The sequence below is a fragment of the Haliotis asinina genome, chromosome 12, assembly GCF_037392515.1.
Source record: "Haliotis asinina isolate JCU_RB_2024 chromosome 12, JCU_Hal_asi_v2, whole genome shotgun sequence".
Taxonomy (NCBI): domain Eukaryota; kingdom Metazoa; phylum Mollusca; class Gastropoda; order Lepetellida; family Haliotidae; genus Haliotis; species Haliotis asinina.
Window position 1 is genome coordinate 54,711,803 of NC_090291.1, and position 21,896 is coordinate 54,733,698.

General features: G+C 39.6%; 3 protein-coding genes across 3 annotated transcripts in view; 1 reads left to right on the forward strand and 2 right to left on the reverse strand.

Moving 5' to 3' along the window:
* The first annotated feature begins 162 nt into the window (after positions 1 to 162).
* On the forward strand, positions 163 to 5,018 carry LOC137258928 (uncharacterized). The gene is made up of 6 exons (XM_067796623.1): positions 163 to 189; positions 567 to 596; positions 1,053 to 1,109; positions 3,198 to 3,353; positions 4,262 to 4,306; positions 4,768 to 5,018. Exons 1-6 carry the CDS (start codon positions 168 to 170, stop codon positions 4,902 to 4,904), a joined length of 447 nt encoding a protein of 148 aa, XP_067652724.1. The 5' UTR covers positions 163 to 167; the 3' UTR covers positions 4,905 to 5,018.
* Positions 5,019 to 6,313: 1,295 nt separating this feature from the next.
* LOC137257576 (tripartite motif-containing protein 2-like) lies at positions 6,314 to 8,409 on the reverse strand. Its single transcript, XM_067794900.1, has 2 exons — positions 8,118 to 8,409; positions 6,314 to 7,992 (listed from the first exon to the last, which is right to left on the reverse strand). Exons 1-2 carry the CDS (start codon positions 8,407 to 8,409, stop codon positions 6,314 to 6,316), a joined length of 1,971 nt encoding a protein of 656 aa, XP_067651001.1.
* A 5,668-nt stretch (positions 8,410 to 14,077) lies between these two features.
* The window catches only part of LOC137258866 (uncharacterized), a 30,587-nt gene continuing 22,768 nt past the window's right edge, over positions 14,078 to 21,896 (reverse strand). Inside the window, exons 3-7 of the mRNA XM_067796563.1 lie at positions 20,664 to 20,793; positions 20,025 to 20,150; positions 19,521 to 19,694; positions 17,351 to 17,440; positions 14,078 to 16,826 (exon numbers count right to left, since the gene is read on the reverse strand). Of these exons, the coding sequence (XP_067652664.1) occupies positions 16,807 to 16,826; positions 17,351 to 17,440; positions 19,521 to 19,694; positions 20,025 to 20,150; positions 20,664 to 20,793 (540 nt within the window). The 3' untranslated portion in view covers positions 14,078 to 16,806. The remainder of the gene's footprint in view (positions 16,827 to 17,350; positions 17,441 to 19,520; positions 19,695 to 20,024; positions 20,151 to 20,663; positions 20,794 to 21,896) is intronic.

Below are 21,896 nucleotides of genomic sequence, written 5' to 3' on the forward strand. Positions count from 1 at the left end.
TTCTGCCTGCAGGACACTCATAGATAGGTTTCTCAAGTGTGGGCGACTAGACACGTTACGTTCATATCTCAGGTGTAATCAGCAACGCGTGGGGCTATCAATGAACGTGGGCTGAATATAGGCCAGTATTTAGAGTCTTAGATGATAAGGCTATCCACACTGCCAGTATGAATTCCTACCAACTTGCAGGTAACGATTTAAGAGTGTCTGTAGTGATGAAACCACACAAGCTCCAGTACGGATTTAGTACCGTAAAATATGCATTATTTTATAATTTGTGTTGGGCTGGAAGCAGCGAACATTAGCTGTATCAGAACCATACCGTTCTCAAAGCCCCTGTAATATTTTAGACATGTCATGTCAAGTGTTGGAGTGATTGGACAATTACAGTTACCTCCCTTCCGATACAACACGTTGTTCCAATCGGATCCACTCGGTTAATTCCGGAACCTAACACCCAGGAGCAGAGAAGTGGACAAAGTGCAGAAAATCCCTGTATAAAGTTGAACACATACCGCCACATTTTCTGGAATATCTTTATATTTATATAACGTTGATTTTTTCAGTCGTCTGCCTCATGGTTGGTCACGTGATATGTAAGTTACATTTTATTTAAGGTAGTGTTGTATGCATACAAACGTAAGTATGTTGTTGTCTCTTATTGAATGGCAATACCTATCAGTGAAAATGTGCTGAAATGAATGTATTGAATATACCATGCAAAGCAGTAACAACAAAGGAAGCACACATATGTCACTCTTGGAGGGATTCTGTGCCTTCACGCCGACTCACAGTGTTCAATCAGCAGACAGTTGCAGTGTTTTCCCAGTGACCATATGGTTATATACGGTATCAACTCATACGTCGTCACAGTAACGTTGTGTGATGATGTCTACCCTAACAGTTTTCATATGATATGAGTTACACCACAGATGGAATTATAATTGATTAGTGTGCTTTTGGAATTCTAATAGTGCTTTTAAACACCTTAATCATGACGTATCGTCCTTTTCGTCCTTGGAAACATTTGAAACATACATTTTACACGACAGGTGTGAACAGTCGAGATGACAGTATAGCTGTAGAACCTCATTTCTCAACCACTACAGGTAAGACCAACAAATGTATATGTACACACAACACACATTACATGTATACACCCAACACACATTGTATCTATGCAAACAACACACAATGTATATGTAAATACACTACACAAATTACATCTATACAGACAACACACATTACATCTATACAGACAACACCCATTACATCTATACAGACAACACCCATTACATATATACAGACAACACACATTACATCTATACAGACAACACACATTACATCTATACACAAACACACATTACATCTATACAGACAACACCCATTACATCTATACAGACAACACACATTACATCTATACAGACAACACACATTACATCTATACAGACAACACACATTACATCTATACAGACAACACACATTACATCTATACACAAACACACATTACATCTATACAGACAACACCCATTACATCTATACAGACAACACACATTACATCTATACAGACAACACACATTACATCTATACCGACAACACACATTACATCTATACAGACAACACCCATTACATCTATACAGACAACACACATTACATCTATACACAAACACACATTACATCTATACAGACAACACACATTACATCTATGCAGACAACACACATTACATCTATACAGACAACACACATTACATCTATACAGACAACACACATTACATCTATACAGACAACACACATTACATCTATACAGACAACACACATTACATCTATACAGACAACACACAATGTGTATGTAAACAGACTGCACACATTACATCTATACAGACAACACACATTACATCTATACAGACAACACCCATTACATCTATACAGACAACACACATTACATCTATACAGACAACACCCATTACATCTATACAGACAACACCCATTACATCTATACAGACAACACACATTACATCTATACAGACAACACACATTACATCTATACAGACAACACCCATTACATCTATACAGACAACACCCATTACATCTATACAGACAACACCCATTACATCTATACAGACAACACACACTACATCTATACACAAACACACATTACATCTATACAGACAACACACATTACATCTATACAGACAACACCCATTACATCTATACAGACAACACACATTACATCTATACAGACAACACACATTACATCTATACAGACAACACCCATTACCTCTATACAGACAACACACATTACATCTATACAGACAACACACATTACATCTATACAGACAACACACATTACATCTATACAGACAACACAAATTACATCTATACAGACAACACAAATTACATCTATACAGACAACACAAATTACATCTATACAGACAACACACATTACATCTATACCGACAACACACAATGTGTATGTAAACAGACTGCACACATTACATCTATACAGACAACACACATTACATCTATACAGACAACACCCATTACATCTATACAGACAACACACATTACATCTATACAGACAACACACATTACATCTATACAGACAACACACAATGTCTATGTAAACACACTACATACATTGCATCAAAACAGACAACACACATTACATCTATACAGACAACACACATTACATCTATACAGACAACACACATTACATCTATACAGACAACACACAATGTGTATGTAAACAGACTGCACACATTACATCTATACAGACAACACACATTACATCTATACAGACAACACACAATGTGTATGTAAACAGACTGCACACATTACATCTATACAGGCAACACACATTACATCTATACAGCCAACACCCATTACATCTATACAGACAATACACATTACATCTATACAGACAACACACATTACATCTATACACAAACACACATTACATCTATACAGACAACACCCATTACATCTATACAGACAATACACATTACATCTATACAGACAGCACACACACATACACACACATGTGTATATATATATATATACAGCACATGAAGACAGGACTCACGGCACAGTAATGAAGTTACAATGTATAGAAGACACACACATAGTTAGATGTATCGTAGAATACCATGGAAACTTACTAATTCAATAAGTTACAAGCTGAAATTTCCATCTCGTAGTATTAGCAACGACAACGCCGACGACGACGCCAACGCCAACTGCCCCCGTGTGTGAGGACAAACTATCGACATGCAGCATCTACAAGTCGGCGTGCGAGTCTGACACACAACAGAAGTGGGCGGGGAAGTACTGCGCCAAGACTTGCCACCTGTGTAGTAAGTCCGCTACAGTAACACCCATACACCGATATTCCTGCTATACATTATAGGTTACCAAAAGTTTTCGAGTTTCATATGGAGATTTATCATGTGTCCGAGTTAAACATCAAACGAGAACGAAGCACCCTCTCTAAATGCATAAATTCTGGACTGAAAGAATGAGTCTGCATACCTTTTTTATTTTTGAACGTACAATGTTTTGGTTCATAGGTTACTATTGCGTTTAGCACAAAAAGTTCGGTCTTGTATCGTGAATATCCATATACTTATGCTCCTGGTATACATTGTCGTTTCATATCTGGCCTCAGTAAGCAATATATTAAATCAACATGTGTAGAGATAGCGTACATCAGATCTAGGTACAGGATGTAAGTCCATGGCTGATGAAGTGGAATGAAGACGGGCGCTGTATGACGACAACAGTGCCTAATAAATGTGTGTTGATCAAGTACGATAAAGGCTTCAAATCTGTATAGAGGTTTAGCTTCTGCCTCAACATCAGTGATCAGTGCATACAGGCCGGTCAGATGTTTGGGCATCTCTTCAGTGAGAAATGACATTTTTTTAAATACGAAAAGGGTTTTGAAAAGCGAATATTTCTAAAAGGCTATCTGCACAGTAACATATGTCATATTTTATCATGGCTATATGCGATGCCAATATGTTTCCAGGTCTACCTGAAGCATGGCATTATAATGCGTTGACATGAGACACAACTCGCACACACTGGCATTATAACGGAGGTGGCATTGCAACAAGGTTCAAGCATGGCGGGGAGAGACTAGTCTGTATACCCTTGACAATGGATACTGTTTCTGCTCCCCACCCCTCCCCCTCTCTTCTCCATGTGTTTCCCTCTTCGCTTAAGATAATTTTACAACATGTCAACATGATTCTGCCTTCAGACGAGACGACTGTAGCGGTAACACAACCGACCCGGCCATTTACCGGTAAGTGTGTTTTTTTTCTACGTCATATGCCCAGCTCTGAAAGCAGTATTCTTCTATTCAGGGGTTGCGCGTAGGTGAGTAATAAAGGGTTTGCTTGTCACCTAGGTTCGAATCTCTGTGCACAAATAAATCTGTATTCAAATGATGATGACATCATAATAACAGCGTGTAATAGCGATATTTTACAAAAATGACCGAGTAAGTATAGTTTAACGCCGTTGTAGCGATATTTCGAGACGGGGGAATGAATTGCATCGTGTGTTGTATAGTATATACAATGAGAGTTGTGTGGGGTGTTGTATTTTGTGATTACTGTGTGATGTGTACTGTCATATTGTACTGTATGACATGTAGGCTGTATAATGTAGTGTACTGTATAATATAATGTGTGCTGCTGGGTAGATGATCTGTAAGATTTTGTTGTCCTCCAGTATTGTAATGTCATCCCGATACACTGCCAGGTGCAACACCGTATCGTACGCTGCCGGCGACTTGTGTCGACAAATGGAGCAATTGTGACTCCTACCCTCACTCCTGTGCTCCGGTCTACAAAGCCTGGGCTTCCGTCAACTGTGCCCGGTTCTGCTCTTTGTGTTGAGTCCAGGAGTCCATTCCGTGTCGATAAGGACAGTTTGTGGCGGGCACTATGAAATGACGACAGATGGTATCAAAGTATGGTCCAATATGCTGCTATAAAACAAGTTTCTTAGTAGCGAGTGCACTTTTCTCTCTTTACTCAAGATGTAACAACGATGATAACGTAAGACACAGGTTACTGCATCACCTAAGGGACACGACTCTGCACAGTGTATTGTGGCGCTTTACGGCAGTCGGTCTCCGTGGTGATAGAGCTGGATGGATTCTTTTACATGTTCAAGACATATACGTGCATTAAGGTCACTGTAGCAGTAGTTCTCACGCACCTATGTAAATTGTTGGTGACGAGTTCTGAAAGAGTGATAGCAAATTAAGTTTACATGAAAAAGTTATATTGGCCCATTATTTTGTCCTGCACGTGCAATGTGAGATGAGAAGGTGGAATATTTCTCAAATAGTACGGGTCCACTTACAACGTTGTAGGCTTTAAAACACCCACGGAACTAGGTAACATGTCCATGTAAATTGAGTCCCGTACATACTGGATCAAAATGAGTTGAGAGAGGGATATTTACTAGTATTTCCGACCAGGTTTGTACTTGATGTAGAGTCACCTCCCTTGTCTCTATGTTCACGGAGTTCACATTGTGCTTCGTTTCAGCAAAGATTCATGCACATAACTTCAGATAGCAATTATCTAAACTGTCATACGTTATACATGTTAATGTTATATACACAGATTTGCATCAAATGCATTCTCACACTTGTTATATCACTTAATGATGTGGATAGGTTGTGTTAAAAATTCTTATTTCCATTGAATGAAATTACTGCTGTGCATACAGTGATTTAGACAGCAGCCTTTGGGGCGAATCTTCCAATAGACACAGAATAAAACTATTATCTTCACACGCGTCTGAAGTAAAGACTGACATGGAGAGGGAAGTGAAGATCTGTAACACCGTTTACGTTGTACCTGACCTACAGGAGACTATGCTGCGTGCTGAGAAGAACAGAGTGCCTCTGGTTCTGGTCGGCTTTATGGCTCAGTGATATTCCGTTTTCAACATGACCTAACACAGATACACCGTACTGACACACTGTACATGCTCATCATAGTCACACGCTACACTGACGCCGAGAGGTACCAATTCATAGAACACAAAAATACAATACTGAATTCAATTTTATTGTACAAAACTAGACCGGTTAAGGGAAAATCATATGTTGTCTTCAAAACGTTGAGTTTTTCCTATATTGCAAACTGACCAAACACTTGCGCACATTGCTTCACCTCTCCGCCAGGATCCAACACGGTTCTTTGGGACAAGAGAAGAAGGTGAAAACTAGGCTCAGTCTCATGCTCATATCGCTTTTGTATGCTCACCTATTTATTCATTGAGGTCACCCCTATTTACATCTTGGCTTTGTGCGCTTTATGAATTTGTAGACTTTGACACAGTGACGGTTGGTGACGTACAGACGCCTCCGTTTATCGAAGTACAGGCCATAAGGAAAGGTGATTCCATCCCTTGATGTCAGTACATCTCTTACCCAGGTTCCAGAACTAGTCAACTGAACCACTTTGTTTGATGTGTCGACAGCAACTAGAATGTCGCTAGTGTTTGCTTCAGTGATACCACATGGATTTATTGGCTTGGGCTGTCCTGTGGATGAGTAGTTGAACACGACGTCGCCATTCTGTGTCATACATAACACATGACCACTGTGGGCGTGACTACAAGACACCAGGATGTCACCTAGACTGCTGGTAGAGAGAAACAGAGGATCTGATACAAGTCCACCGGCACTTGTTACAGGGTTTAGGGACTTCAACACATTCCCTGTCATGTCCAGGATGTCCACACAGGGAGGAGACCCGGACCCTGCTACCAGGGCTGTCGGTGTCAGAGCTGCAAGACCAAAGTACTTCTTCTTTGTAGAAATGTAGGATTCGAGAACCAGATCGGGTTTCACTTCCACTACTATTATTTCCCTCGTCTCGGGAGTGGTCACGGCTATTTGATGGGCGTTAAGTTTAGCAATCCGCCGAGGAGAGCTCTGAATAGACAGCCTACTCTGACACGACTGGGACTTGCTTCTGTAGAAGGACTTGATACACCTGCTGTTGTTATCAGTGATGACTATGACGTCTCCGTCGCCTTCATTGAAAACAACCACGTCATATACATGAGGTAAACTTGTCTCATCGTCTGTTTGTATGTCCACCGTGTGATGCAGCACTGGTGTAGCTTCGGAATCAAACACATCTTCATATATGGTGTCAATTTCACCCAGGCTTACTTCGTGTATGTTGTGACTGATCTCTTTACAGTCATGGATAAAGCATACTTTCTCTCTCAGTCCTTGGTTTATATCTGAATGCGAGTCATATTCAGTGTGACGATCCTCTGACTCGCACCACAGGTACAAGTCAAGGGTGTCCATTTCATTTCCAGACTCCAGAGCTCTGTCTATCATCGCTGAGTGATGACATATCATCTGCTTGGCCATCTCTTCAGACTTTATTTCACCTTTCAGTCTCTCCATCTGCTTCTCAGTAGCCTCATCCAGTCGTGCCAGGAGTTGTCTTTCCTTCTTCTTTACGGTCTCTATCACAGCCTGGATTGTTGTTTGGATCTGACTTTGAACGGTAGGTTTGTGGTCCATTATCTCACTACACTTGGTTTCTAGATCCGAAAGTAATCTGTCCTTTGCTTCTAGATCATATGCTAGTCGTTTCTTAACTCCTTTAACAGTGGCGATCATTTCTGGCAGAACAGACTCATAGAGAACAACCGCCACACACTTTCTGTGATACAAGATGCAACATGATTGACACTGCAGTTTCCTACAGTCCTTGCAGTAAAACTGCAGGCTTTGATCTGGATGTTCAGTACAGAAAGCTTTGCGTCTTTGTTTGATGTGGAACTCTGTGGACAAGTCAGTTACGTCATGGTGACGTGTGGCGGGAATACGTCTGTGGGCCTTTTCGCAGCCGCCACAGAGACTGCTCTCACAGTCAGTACACCGAGCGGTGGCTGGTGGAGCCGTTTGTGCGTCACCGCACAGGATGCACTTCGGGGAATCTACAAGAACACACATAATGTTACAAGTTAATGTTGAAACATTTCAACCTAAATACACTGAATTGTTAGAAATTAAAGAACTTAGATGTTGTGCATTTCACCATATTTAACCAAATCGTAAATACCTTTCGTCTTAGGGTTGAACGAATCCATTAGACCCTGTATTAAAAAGCTGGGTTTCACCTCCTGTGCCCAGTCTTCAAGTGGTTTATGTGGGGAGGTTACTTTTGTCATCTTACTGCAGAATGGGCAGATGAGAGACTTGGCACTGACGGCTTCTGGTCTAGTGTGAATGTAGCTGACGACACACTTCCGACAAAATGTGTGATAACATACAAGTGTACATGGGTCGTCGAAGACGTCCATGCAGATGCTGCAGGTCAGAAAATTGTCTTTCAGTTGCTGCTGTGTCGCCATCTAAAGTGATCAAATACAAATATATTGATAACTTGATATATATGTTTCCACTCTATTCATTATCAGCTGTTGACTGAAATTCGGACAATATGTTCAGGGTTATAGATACATGCCTTATAGATACATGCCTGTTTGTGACAATAATAAAAACACAGCATATGTGTTTATTTGTAGGTGGTCAGGCAAAACATCAAATGTTGGGAAATTGTTGGGAACAGTAGATGTAGAATTACCGTGGTTCTACTGTGCCCTATATTGAAAAGAGCAGGAAGACAAGAGACGTAATATGTTCAGCTATATATGGTGGCGGTTTCTAAATAGTCGACTCTGGATCACACAATCCAGTGATCAACAGCATGGACATTGATCTGCGCAACTGGGAACCGATGACGTCTCAACCAAGGCAGCGATCCTGATCACCCGATCTATTAGTCGCCTCTTACGACAAGCATAATCGCCTTTTATGGCAAGCATGGGTTGCTAAAGGCCTAATCTACCTCGAGTTATGAGAATGATTAAGAACATGGTGTTGCCAAATAATTGCTTCATCATACCAAACCAAAATCGAGTTATGGAAGAGGTTTTGGTGTGAATTCCACGGTTTTAGGTGCAGGGGTGTGTATGCTCGTTTGTGCGCACCTGTGCCTGCATGCTTGAATGATGTGTGTGACTGAGTGTGTGTGTCTCTCTGTGACTGAACCTATTCATGCCAGTCTTTAAAGCCCCTTAGATATTGTGCTCTATTTGGGATTGCAAACAAAACACACAGTGTCCTGACTCAGAGCCAACAGACACTCGGTTTAACTCATATTGATGACGAGACAGGGTTTAACATGGTCGGGGACTAAACCACCGATCTCTCTCTCCGTGGACGTCTGACATGGACAATCAAATGTGGAGCTGATGACTGATAATTATTGATTGATACAATAACATCACATTAATCAATGACAAGGTTTAGTAATGGACACGCCCATGGCAACCCGATGTATGTAACCGAAGTATCGACTAATGTAGGTTATGAGAAAGAGTCATGACCTAAATATTGTCTCTGAGGGTTTAGTTGCAGACCTGCAGAAGCAGGAGTAATGTCAGACAATGCTGTCCAATACGAAGATACTGGGCAATACAACAAAACACTACCTTCAAACCGGAAGAAGGAAAGCATCACTTCCGTGTAATGTTGTCACCAGGCAAGAAAATGAAGAAAATACCTTCAGTTTTATGGAATGTCTCCATCAGCCATGCCAAGACTGTCCTCTTGGGATTGTCATAGGCGGGACTGTAACTGACAGCTGTTGCTTATCAACGTTATTGCCTAGCTAAGTGTATTGTGTACAACTTGCTGAGGTAGTTGATCACACATGTCACAATATCGATATATAAATTATCACAACATTTGTATTGTGTATATCTCTATATAAATTTTGCACTTGGGACGGACATTTTGTCTGAAGTTAGGAGTGTAAACAATGAAAGCTTTTATACAAATTCAAATTTCAAATTCGTACAACAGGGCTGCCAGTTTGTTCAATCCGCGGTTAATAACAGCAGCAAATCCCATCACATAACTTTTTACTTGCACGAAAATGACGAAATGACATGGAACTCCATCTAACAATGAAGAAAACAGGTCTACACTGACCATGCTCCGAATGTCGAGCATGCGAATCAGTCGTAAAATATCTTAAAGTGTCCCGTGTATTGGAACATCTCGGACGACCAGGACTGATTAAACCTGCAACTGTGTGTCCAATATGCATTCGCATCTGAGACACCTTATCATCACAGTAATTATTCAACCATTGAGAAAGAGACATTAGATGTTCTGCTAGCTATACAGCATCTTGAAGTGTACTAGTACATTGCCAATTGAACTGTTTACTGATCATAGTCCCTTGACTTGTCTTCATAAAATGAAGAACAAGAATCAAAAACTTAATTTAATCTTGCAAGGGTTCAGTCATGTATGTATGTATGTGTGTATGTATGTGTGTGCGTGCGTGCGTGCGTGCGTGCGTGTGTGTGTGTGTGTGTGTATGTATATATGCAATGCTCATTATTTCATAGTAATTTTGCAAGATGTTTCCCATGTTATTCATGTTACTACATGTCATGTTATTATGTTAGTTATTCTGTGAAACTTTCTTTTCCTCGAGAGGGAGCGTGTTACGAGAGTGTATTTTCTGTAATTTGTATTATTATTGATAAAGTGATAGTTATTTTGGGGTCACAATGTTTAGAGTTTTAAGTTATAGTTAGTATGGGTCACATTTCGTATCATTATATTATTTCAGCGGCACACCTTTTAAGGTAGCAGTTTAGAGTTGCCTCCCTTTAGGCACTCTTCTGCATATGAGTGTGTTTTTGACTGTTGCAGAACACGAGGCCGAACTAGAACGTTCAAAGTTAATGGCCATGTGGTGGTACAGTGCTCGTACACTCTGTTCAACATTCGGCCTGTCTACATCTGTCTGCCTCTTTGTCTGATTATCAACATCGAACTACATCCAAGACTGATCGCTCGCCGTGTAACATTCGGTGTAAGAGTTTTTCACTCTCAAACCAAGACTTTGGTGAGATGATTTGACATCTGGGAGTCATTAATTTAGATCTGACCCAGTTGCATTGCACCAGAAACATCTATAGCGAATCTTTGTATCTTGCTCTTGTCTGCTCAATACATGCTATTCAATATTTTAGACCTTTTAGTGTTATATTTTGCATGTTCTGAGGGCATTTCTTATACCTTTTGTCACGGCAAATTACTAACCGAAACAAAATACTATGTGTATTATAAAAAACACGAAGCCATAAAATATACACGAACGCTGACTGATAAAAAAAATCAATAAACTTCGTCATGAAATCAGCATTACATGGCCCCTGCAAATTCTATTAAATCTTTACCTCGAGCAAGAACTAAGAAGAAGCACTTTAGTGCCGTAATCCATTTACCTGGAACTCGATGTTTTATCTGACATCCCGAATCAATACTTTTACCTATCAGAAGTTTTTCCAAGGTAGTTTCCTCGGGTTAAGAAATATGGAACGAATGTTTTTACTAAGAAGAATCTAACGAATTATTTAGCTGACAGATGGAACACATGTACCTGTAGAATAATTTAGTAAGTGTTTGATATCATGCGCACCACGTGACATGTACCTTCCTTTGCGTCCAGTGAGCAAAAGATGTTTCTACTAAAAGCCATCTTGGATGGGAGTCGGATGCGCCATACTGATGAATGAGCTATCACATGATTGATAACGTACTCGAACGGGCCCTTTACAAATTATGAACCAGTCAGCGTTCAGACCTGCGCATATCCATCATGAAGATCGCCAACTGACTCCTTACTACATAGGCACATTCATTATGTACCAGACTCATACGGTATTAATTATGTATCAAGTAATGATACTACACTGGAATCGAGAACGTTTTTATTACACCACACGTCTCTTTTGCGTTGATTTCCTATGCTTGTTTTCTGCAGCAACTACTCGCTAGATTTGCCCAACTTTATTATCCAGGTTGATTTAATGAAATGAAATGAAACATTCAATATTCATAGTGTACATAAAGGCACACATCACTTCACTATGACATCTCTATTGTCGCTTGCACAATATTTATTGCTACATCATTCACATTATAACAAAACCTTTAAAAAATATACATATTTGACGTTCCTTCAGTTCGCCGCAGGGCGGCGAGACAGTCGAGTGGTAATAAGCGTCACAGCAAAGACCCAGGGTCAGTTCCCCACATCAGAAAAATGTGTGAAGTCCATTCCTGGTGTCCCCGCGGCGATATTGCTGGAATATTGCTCACGCGGCGTAAAACTAAACTCAGTGACTCTCTCACTCAGTTCTCAATAGCGTAATCTCTAGGGTAAGCTTGATGTGCACTGAGCCTAACAAATAGATCCTTTTGAAGACGAGAAACCAATTACATTCTACAGTTTACTATGTTTCTGCCTATGAACACATTCCTTTCATTTCGCTGTTGGGTGTTGAAAGCGTACGTTTGGCAACTGTTAATACCTCTTCGAAAAAGCAGTCAGTGTTCATAGATTTTTGTCCTTCAGGTTTTCCAGAAACACGGATGTTATGATTGGCACTGCCAGTTCTAACGAACTTTCTTTGTTACGTATCTAGGAAAAGAAGCACTTCAACCTAATTGCCAAATCCCTCAGTGAGCCGGACAGTGATTACATCTGCCTCTTTGTTGTATATCACGGCTTGTAATCATACAGCATTGAGCGAACTATTTTTGCAATATGATCAAAATCAATCATATTAACTCATATTACACATGGCGTCGTAGATGTTGTCAAGAATGTCGATAACATTGAGAATGTTTACACAGTTCTTCCACCCTCTAGCAAAGTAGAGCTGAATTTATTTGGATAAAAGCCGGAGATTGCAAGCTTACACTGTTATCAATAAAATTTGAATAGAACCGACTTGATAACCTTCGGCCAAGGCAAGACGTACATGTACGCCAGATTTGGTCTGCACACATGGGTCTGCTGCAAGGTTGTATGCTTTGTGGAGGGTTGTTATTGTAGATACATCTAGCCCCACAGTTGGAATATTCTATTCAGTATTTTTTTATTACATATTGTATAACATTACAATGAAATGAAATGCACCTCATTCTAAAATCCAGATATTTAAGTGTCATTACCGACTGAGATCTATTTTCGCAGGCGAGTCAATATTTATTCACTATGACATTATGGCGTAATTGAATTGTGTAATAGTTCTGACAGTGCTGAGCTATTTAGGGAATGGAAAGTAATTTAATATTGATTAATAAGTCAGCGAGGAACATATTTTTTCCTGATTTATGAATTCCCGATTTTATGGAGTTTTAACTTTTACAGCATCAGGATGCAGGAGACCCTTGAAGGTCTGTCTACCCGGGGTCGTATAGGCCATAAAGCTGGAACAATGTTGAATGCGGCGTAAAACTAAACTCACTCACTCAATCAGGATGCAGGATATACATGTATAATAAATTTATGTATTTGTCAAATAGATCTGTTTCATCTCTTCACCACATTTTCTTCCATGCCACGTTGAACAAAGTATTTTGTCAAAGCAATGTCTAACCCCACCACGTAGTTAATAATACTCTGCTGTCTTATCGCCTAATGGATTCCTGGAACATCTGAGAATTCTACGCTTAAGCAGAATGTAATGAGCTTATCGGCAATGCTGACAATTCAAATGATGTTGTTTTTCACAAACAGAACATCTCAATTTTCCCAGCATGTTAAATATTAAAGGAGATTAAGTCAGTGGAAGACGCCAGTGAGTAAATAACCCGATATCGTTTTTGTCCAAGGTTACATCTGAACAGTCTAAGATATGAATTCCTTGACTAATTCCAGGAAGAAAGTTCATGATCGTCAGGATGTACTTTCTGGTATGGCTAATGTGATCGAAAAGTGATAGCGTTGAAATCTGTCGGGGACAGGAAGCCCGGGGATCAGCCATGTTCATGATACCATAACACTGTAATATGACGGTTATGTCTTCAGACCAAACCAGCGCCAGTCATGTTCGACGCCGAAAAACATGAAACAACTGCGTAGTAAAATCCATATTATGTCTGGTTGTCTTCACAAAAGTAAAATGATTAAAACAGCACCGTAGCTATACTCATCGTCATTTATTTGCGATAACATGAGGAATACAACATTCCCAAACTAACGTATCTTGTACACGGTTCACATACACCACAAAACCACACGCTCACGTGACCATCACTAAATATGTACTTACCGTATTTACTGTATTACACACACAGTGGGTACTGGGCGACAGACAAATCTCCCGGAATTCCACTAATACTTCTGCTACATCTGTTATTCCTCGGCTATATGGAATCGTCGAGACTACACACACGAATTACCTAATGCAAGACTGGGCATTGGAAGTTGGTATCAATCTCTCACACATGGATCATATGAATTGGCGATGTTTAAAATATATGTCATCCTAAAGCATATGATGTTTTCTCGTATATGTACATCCATCCTGTTGAATAATCAATATAGTAATGCTCAATGTATACATGGCATAACATGACACAAGGATTAGCGGATCTATCATTTCAATGTGACAAAACACTGTATCAAGGTTCAAATGTTGAATGATGTACGGTTTAGCTAATGGAAGATACAACATTCCAACAAATAATCAATATATGTCATGACATTTGAGTCACGGTGTGAATGACCAAGGACAAATGTTTATATCACATAACACCGTGTCAAAGTTATAAACCTAGACCAATATCAAGTAAAGTATGATATAACACTGTTTAACGGTCGTATGATACAAGTATATATGTATCAACATAACATGTTTAACATTTATATCATATAACGGTAGATCAACCATTTATAGTGATATGATATAACATTATATCAAGAGATCCACATTTATACAATGTGACATTATAGAAAGGATCAGGTTCAACGTGATATAGCACTGTTTCACGACTCTAGGCGTTAATTAGTATATCACATCACATATCCTCAACGCCCGATACTTCACATCTACAGTTCACGAATTCAGGTCATTCTTTCAGCACATTCATACTAGCATATATTTATATAAAAATAGAGAAATATTGCCTATAAAAGCTGTTGTACACATATCTTGCCATTATTCATGGATGTGAATAGTATTAGGTGCCTATTGATTACAGTGCGCATGGACAATATACTGTATACATCACTTGTATACCAACGAAGACGTTTGGGACTGCACCACATATTAACTATGGGCTTGATAATGAACGACACATGAAGAATATACCTATATAAAAACTATACTTATTTGACAGTATTTACACAAAACAAGATTTCTCCTGTTTGTCAAAGTAATACAATACTTTTCCACGATGTGAAAAAAGGTCCCTTGAAAGGAACTGTTGGTCGAAGACTTACTAGTGTGTCTCAAAATATGAATCAGCGATCAATTTGTTTTCAAAGATTACAAATCAAGTAAATGAAGTCGTAACCACGCGATATTGTCAAAGTGCAGTATTTGTTGTGGTTTGTGTTATTTATGCCTGATGTTTGTGTCGTTGACCTGTCAACTATTGCTTCCTGCCAAATGTCTCCTGACTGTTTATTACTTTGTGTATATGAATATGGTTCCTATATGATTATTGAGATCAAATAATGAACTATAAAACCTGGAGATAATAATACGTAACACAACTTGACCTCATTTCACAGTTACCCTAAATACATACACTGTTCATATAGAACCTGCTAAGGAAATTGCTCTACGTATGTCTGAAACACTAAGCATGAAATGTTTGAAACATCAAACATCAAACACGAGTTTGAAAGACCAAACACACTAAATGTTTGTAACATTACACAAGTTAAATGTTTGAGACTGTAAGCGTGGAATGTATAGACTATCAAGGATGCACTGTTTCAGGGATAAAACGCATGCATTATTTAAAACATCAAACATTTCAGTTCTTCCAAACATTAATGAAACAATAACCAACGTTTACTTCTTTTATAGCAGACAATCCCTATACCATACAGAAACCATTTATGATCAGTAAATTAGCCTCAGTGTCAAGGTCGACATGCCTCGACCATGGTCTCAAGGAAAGTATCACAAGCTTCCAGGTGCGCTCTCATCACAAGCCTTTTCCTGGTGAGATCTCCTCATCATTGTTACCCTGTATTCAAACAGCGCACACACAGTCCTCAACTCTCTTCATTCCACAGGAAATACATGATCCTTTGGTCCTCGTAAAGCTTGATCCGACAGGTGTCACTGCAATATCTCAAAAACGTGGCTTCAGTGTTTTGTGGCTTCTACTCCGAAGATGAATTCCGCTTATATGTTCATCAGTGAATCATATATCTTTATGCAATACTATGTAAGTTTTCTAAATTTTTTGTTCAATAACAGCTATACAAAGTAACAAAGTGACATATACCTGTGCAAACTATATATTGAAATACCAATGCTATACATTATTGCCTTTTGATAATGGTGTTTTATGTCGAGTTTCCGTTGAAACGTTTCAGTTCTTATCTAGTGACCTTAAAATGAAGAATCTGCAGATGGTGTCCATAAGGTTTGTAAACAAACGTTTGTCTCACTTTAGTTTCTTCATCGCATTCTATAAATCGAAGCCAAGCATCAGGAAGCAAATCATATGAACCACGGTTGTATATAGATGAATGGACCATTTCTGTCCGTCATGGAAAGAGTGGAAACGTGAGTAGGAAAGCTTAATGCTTCTTCCTTGGAATTCGAGGTAGATCACAAATAAGGCAAGACGACTATATAAGTTCTCCTAGAAACGCCAGGCCATTTGGCAGAGGTGGATATGCACTGGCGTCAAAACTCGGGCTCGTCCACTGCAAGGAAAGGTATTGTTTATGAGACGCTGCGCAAACATGCAGTTAGCATATACTAGCATGCAGGCATCTGCTGATATAAATAGTGATTGTCTTGAAACCATAACAGACGACAGGATTAGCATAGACTGATTAATAGGCAATGCATGTTAAGGTACACGAGATACGAATACAATCTTTTCGTTGTTAAAGTTTATGAGATAGGTATAAAATGAAAACCAAAAGTAACAAAAACACTATCATGTATAACGATGTATATTTTGAATGTAATATATATTGTATATTTGTTGTGAATGTAATAGCTCCTATTTGTGAATGCACATATGCGTATATATAGACAGAAATATCACATAACTCGGACTGTATTCTTGTGTGTTTTCCTTTCCTCCTATCCCTGTACGTCTACGGTAAATGGTATGTATCTTACACCCAATTGTAGTTACACCATAGTCATCATTTGATATTTACGACGGAACGTCAGTCTGATGTTATACAAATCAGCATTATCAATGGTCTGCTCTCACCAGAATGGTCAACGTGTCTCAGTTTGGACCGAGATCGATGCTGATGCCTCCGTGTACGCTGCTGAGGTCGTATAACAGCATACATATACGCTGAAATATACGGTCAGGTTGTAGTTGCAGCAACTATTGTCATAAGGGGTAATAGTGGCGATTACAAGTCAGAGAGAGAGACAGAGAGACAGTGAGAGAGAGAGAGGGAGGGAGAGAGAGAGGGGGAGGATTGGGGGGTGGGGGTGGGGGTGGTAGTGGGATGGGGGAGGCGGAGGGGAGAGAGAGGTGTATGACCAGACAAGAGGTCAGGATTGTCAATACAACTGTCTGGGGGAAGGATCACGCTTGTACGTTTAGGGTATGAGCGTGGTATATTGGTGAGTAAAATAGAAATGTAAGCGATAAGAGTGATTGTGAAATTGATAGCTGACATTATTCTTGGAGAAGGCAGGTATCCAAAGGACTTTGCTGGAGGGCTAAGTTGGGATACACCTGACTACACAGCCGGGAGGAGGTCGATCTGGAGGAACTGCTGAAGCGTAAGGAGCAGGCAGAACGTAGACATTGATGAAGCAAAGGCATTTAGGCAGATGGTGGTGTTTTGAGAAAAGATATTTGGATTGCCTTGGATATTGCTTAAGCGAAGGCATACGTGCAATGTATTTGGAAACCAGGTAACTTTATTCACTGGACATTGCTGAAGCGAGGCAGAACGTGGTAATTTGTGAAAGGGAAAATGGTTTTGTCCTTGTGACATTGCTGAAGCAAAGGTGGGTGCAATGGCGGTACTTTGACAGAAAGCAGATCTCTTATGTATGTTTTGCATTACTGAATCGACGACTGATAAGCAGAAAGCGATGACGTTAAACCTTTCATCTGTGTTGGGAATTGCTCAGGCGCAGTGAAAAGGGCGCTGGCATGTGGGAGAAGCAGCATTACCATTGTGAAACAATGTTAGAAGGTCATGTAGCGCTCGGTGCCAAGGGTCGACTGAGCAAGGAAGAATGGCTGAAATGTTCTGAGCCTAATTATGCCAAACAGAGTTTTCCTTAAGTTGTGATCATCTCACACGTTCCTTGAACATATCTGCATAATAATGGTCAGTGTAGGTTGTAGTCCACAAAGACCATTTTTTAAATCCGGGCTGCAAATCGAGAAGCCTATATTGTGATTATGTGATTAAAATCGCCAGGTCTTAGATCATGTTTCGCCCCCTCTTGAACTGCACTTCCACCTCAGAGGAAGATCATCTACTGAAAGCATGTCCGCATGGATGGGTGTTAAACATTTCCTTTCAGCTGGCGATAAATAATAGTGCTCAGACAACCGTGTCCACTTTCAAAGAGAACTGAGTATGGGGCGCAGTATACTTAAGTGTGTGCGTTAGGCTCAGATCATTTTACTCATCCCTCGGACGAGACGACATGGCATTACATTGGGAAGTGGCAATTTGTTCTTCGTGAGAGGCCATTCAAAAGTATGTTTCGCAATAGTTCCAGAGGTAACGATGGTCAAAGTTGTGATTAGAGTAAAGAGTGGTAAGAGCATAAAGGGGCCTTCTTAAGTGTGCTAATAAAATGGTCTGGGGTAGGTGTCGTTTTGGAGTTGTTTTCTCAATGATTTTTGTCAACAAACTTGTACAGAAACTACATGGGGTGACATGACAGTAGTGAGGCTGTATGCAAGACGACGTAGCTGGAGGGTGTTAGGAAGTGAGAACAGTGTGCATTGTCAAGGAACATGATCAACAAAGTGTTTTGGGAGAATAAAAAGGACTACTTGCAAAAACACATAGTCAAGAAAAGGGTGTTTTCTGCAAAAATGTAACAAAACATATTTACAGGAAATAAGAGTTCTAGAAAGGTAACACAGTGTGTCTTATAACGATGGACGTATACGCTAAGGTATTTAACATGAAACTACATAACAATGAACACAAACAATATGACCTACTCCTCATTAATCCTATAAATCCAATAACTGATCATGTATTTGATTCAACGTTACCGAATAAATATCATAACAATCTCATGTTTCTAGATTCGCCTCAGAATACTCATTTCTGATCATTGATCGATGATGTCAGAAATAACTAACTTTGAGAGATCGCTTGAAGTTTGTCATCAAAGATATAAGATTAACTTCATGTTATATTTATAAATGAAGAGCGGGTTCTCACCATATTTTTTAACGTAAGGTCCATTAGCAAAATCATCCATGTCTTCCTCCAGATAGTGCTGCTGCCTCCGCCGCCTAAGCATGCGGCAACAGAAGGCGATAATACCCACGACAATACTTCCTCCAACAACTGAGATGAGTACAGCAAAGTTTTCACCCGGAAAGGGGTCGTATGCTGAAAGCAAATCAATATTGAAGGAATTAAAACCTGCACATTAACGGCACACACTGGAAGTGTTTACATCTGAACATAGTTTAGAATTCCTTTTTTTGACGTGTTTATACTCGTTCCGAGATCAACCTTGATCAGAAAGGAAAGATTAATGACTAGTTGTATTTTTCGATAAAGATGATTAATTGTCGTTTTGTTCTATGACTCCTATTCACATTCTACACCCTTGCATCTTGACACACTGTGGACAACTTAGACAGGGATAAATGCATGATTAAAGAGATGAACAGAGATCTGAATCCATTTTGGCACAAATTCCCTCAGTAGACTTACTTATACAATAGGCAGTTGAATTCTCTGACTCATCTGAGCGATCAAAACAGTTGTTTGTCCCATCACACAGTAAATCCTTCGATATGCAGTACTTGTTGTGACACAAAAAATCGTCACATTTGTGAGCTGAAAAAAAAGAATACCCGTTTGAATTCACTGACCAATAAATCTTCGACCCGTTAGGTGGACAGGAAACAATAATTTTGGTAACACCCCATACAGCTATACGATTACTGCAATTACTCGAGTGCATAGCCTGCACCTTGTTGATGGAAGGTGGTCCTTTAGTAGTCGTTGGGGATACGAAACTGTACAGTGAAGCAAGACGTTATCAGGTTTATTAATGCCCTGGAAATGATTGATCCCAGACACGATTTGAAACAATTACAGCCCTTCACAAGAATATAGCTATTCACTCGAAAATATGCCAGTGGAATCAAAAACATGATCCTTTCCAAGACTGTAGGCAGCATTTAGATAATTGTTGTAATTTGCTGAGACAGGAAGTAATCCCCCGGCAAGGTAATCATGCCTCGGCGGATTTCATTTACAAATATTATATCGATTCGTCCTCGGGATCCGCGTTTATATGTTTGTTTGGGAGGTGATGAAGTGATAACAGGTGACGTCAATACCTACCAGGTTTCCGAGCTGTGAATGTAATCTTGAAATGGAATTTTGTTCTGTTATTGTGTTTGAGGACCAGCCGCACGAAGGATGTGTTCATCAACACAATGCCAGGGTCACTGCTGGCGCACCGGAAGTGAAACTGGAAATAGAGTAGGGTTTCATTAATGTGTTATGGAATATTGGTATTCATTTACAGGTGTTGCAGCATCAACAAAGGTGCTTGGCATTACACCTGTATTGACATAAGGCATAAATGACGCAAAATTATTACTCTCAAAATACGTTTACAGTTGAGTTATGGGTGAGGCAATGGGTCTTTTGTCCCTTCGAATTGGTCTGCATCTATACATTGCTGACCCCACCATTAGCCCATTGTGACTTTGTGTATCCAAGCCAGCTATTAATTATGATTAATATGCTTATATAGAAAAAATACAAAATAAAAAGAATATTTGGTGACAAATTCCCCAGCCCTAAATGTCAGAGCATTAACCTAGTTGTGTTAAGGAGATCAGTTGATGGCCTTTCCTATGCTTCACATTTATGTTAGACAGAAATTACTAGCATCCCACATGACTGATATTGTCGCCTACGTCGAGTTAATTCAAGATAATGTATAGTTTTGACCTTAAGAGCTTGACTGTGTCCTTCCCAACAGCATTGGTGTGGGACTAACGTGTCCAGTTTTCATCTTGTTATTTTTTTAATATTTTTTGCTCCAAGGATTCAATCTACTTAATCATGTTTTGTTTAAAAAAAGAATTGATGTATTAGTTTACCGGTTCACATATGAACAGGATGGCTCGATGCATCTTGGACAATAATGATTTTGTTTCCCGCAGCGACAGTTTCACTTCTTGTACAAAAGGGTAAGGGGTTACAGATCAACGAAATGAAACTGTGAAACAAACATGACAAAATGAAAAAAATACAATACTCGTTGAAGAGCATTTTGTTTGTCCATGTTATACAGTTTTATTGTTCATATCACTCAGCAGAACGTATAACACATGGAGAAGATTATGTTAAAATACCAGCACAGAAGCAATCAACGTACCTCTTCAACACAGTGGCCCAGTCTCTGCTATACCATCATCGTGGACTGAAATGTTTGAGCTTTTCCAGATGTACGGGGCAAAATGAACGACTATGGAACATTTGCTGAGATATGGTTAAAAACGATAATCTGCGTTAGGTAACAACATAACACCAAAATCACTGAGACATAACGTGTGGTTCGTA

Coding starts and splice junctions, on each gene's coding strand:
- LOC137257576 (XM_067794900.1), bottom strand. CDS start 8,409: ATGGCGACACAGCAGCAACTGAAAGACAATTTTCTGACCTGCAGCATC. Junction 7,993..8,117: donor GTTCAACCCTAAGACGAAAG/GTATTTACGATT, acceptor GTGTTCTTGTAG/ATTCCCCGAAGTGCATCCTG.
- LOC137258928 (XM_067796623.1), top strand. CDS start 168: ATGAATTCCTACCAACTTGCAG. Junction 1,110..3,197: donor TCATTTCTCAACCACTACAG/GTAAGACCAACA, acceptor TCCATCTCGTAG/TATTAGCAACGACAACGCCG. Junction 3,354..4,261: donor CAAGACTTGCCACCTGTGTA/GTAAGTCCGCTA, acceptor TTCTGCCTTCAG/ACGAGACGACTGTAGCGGTA.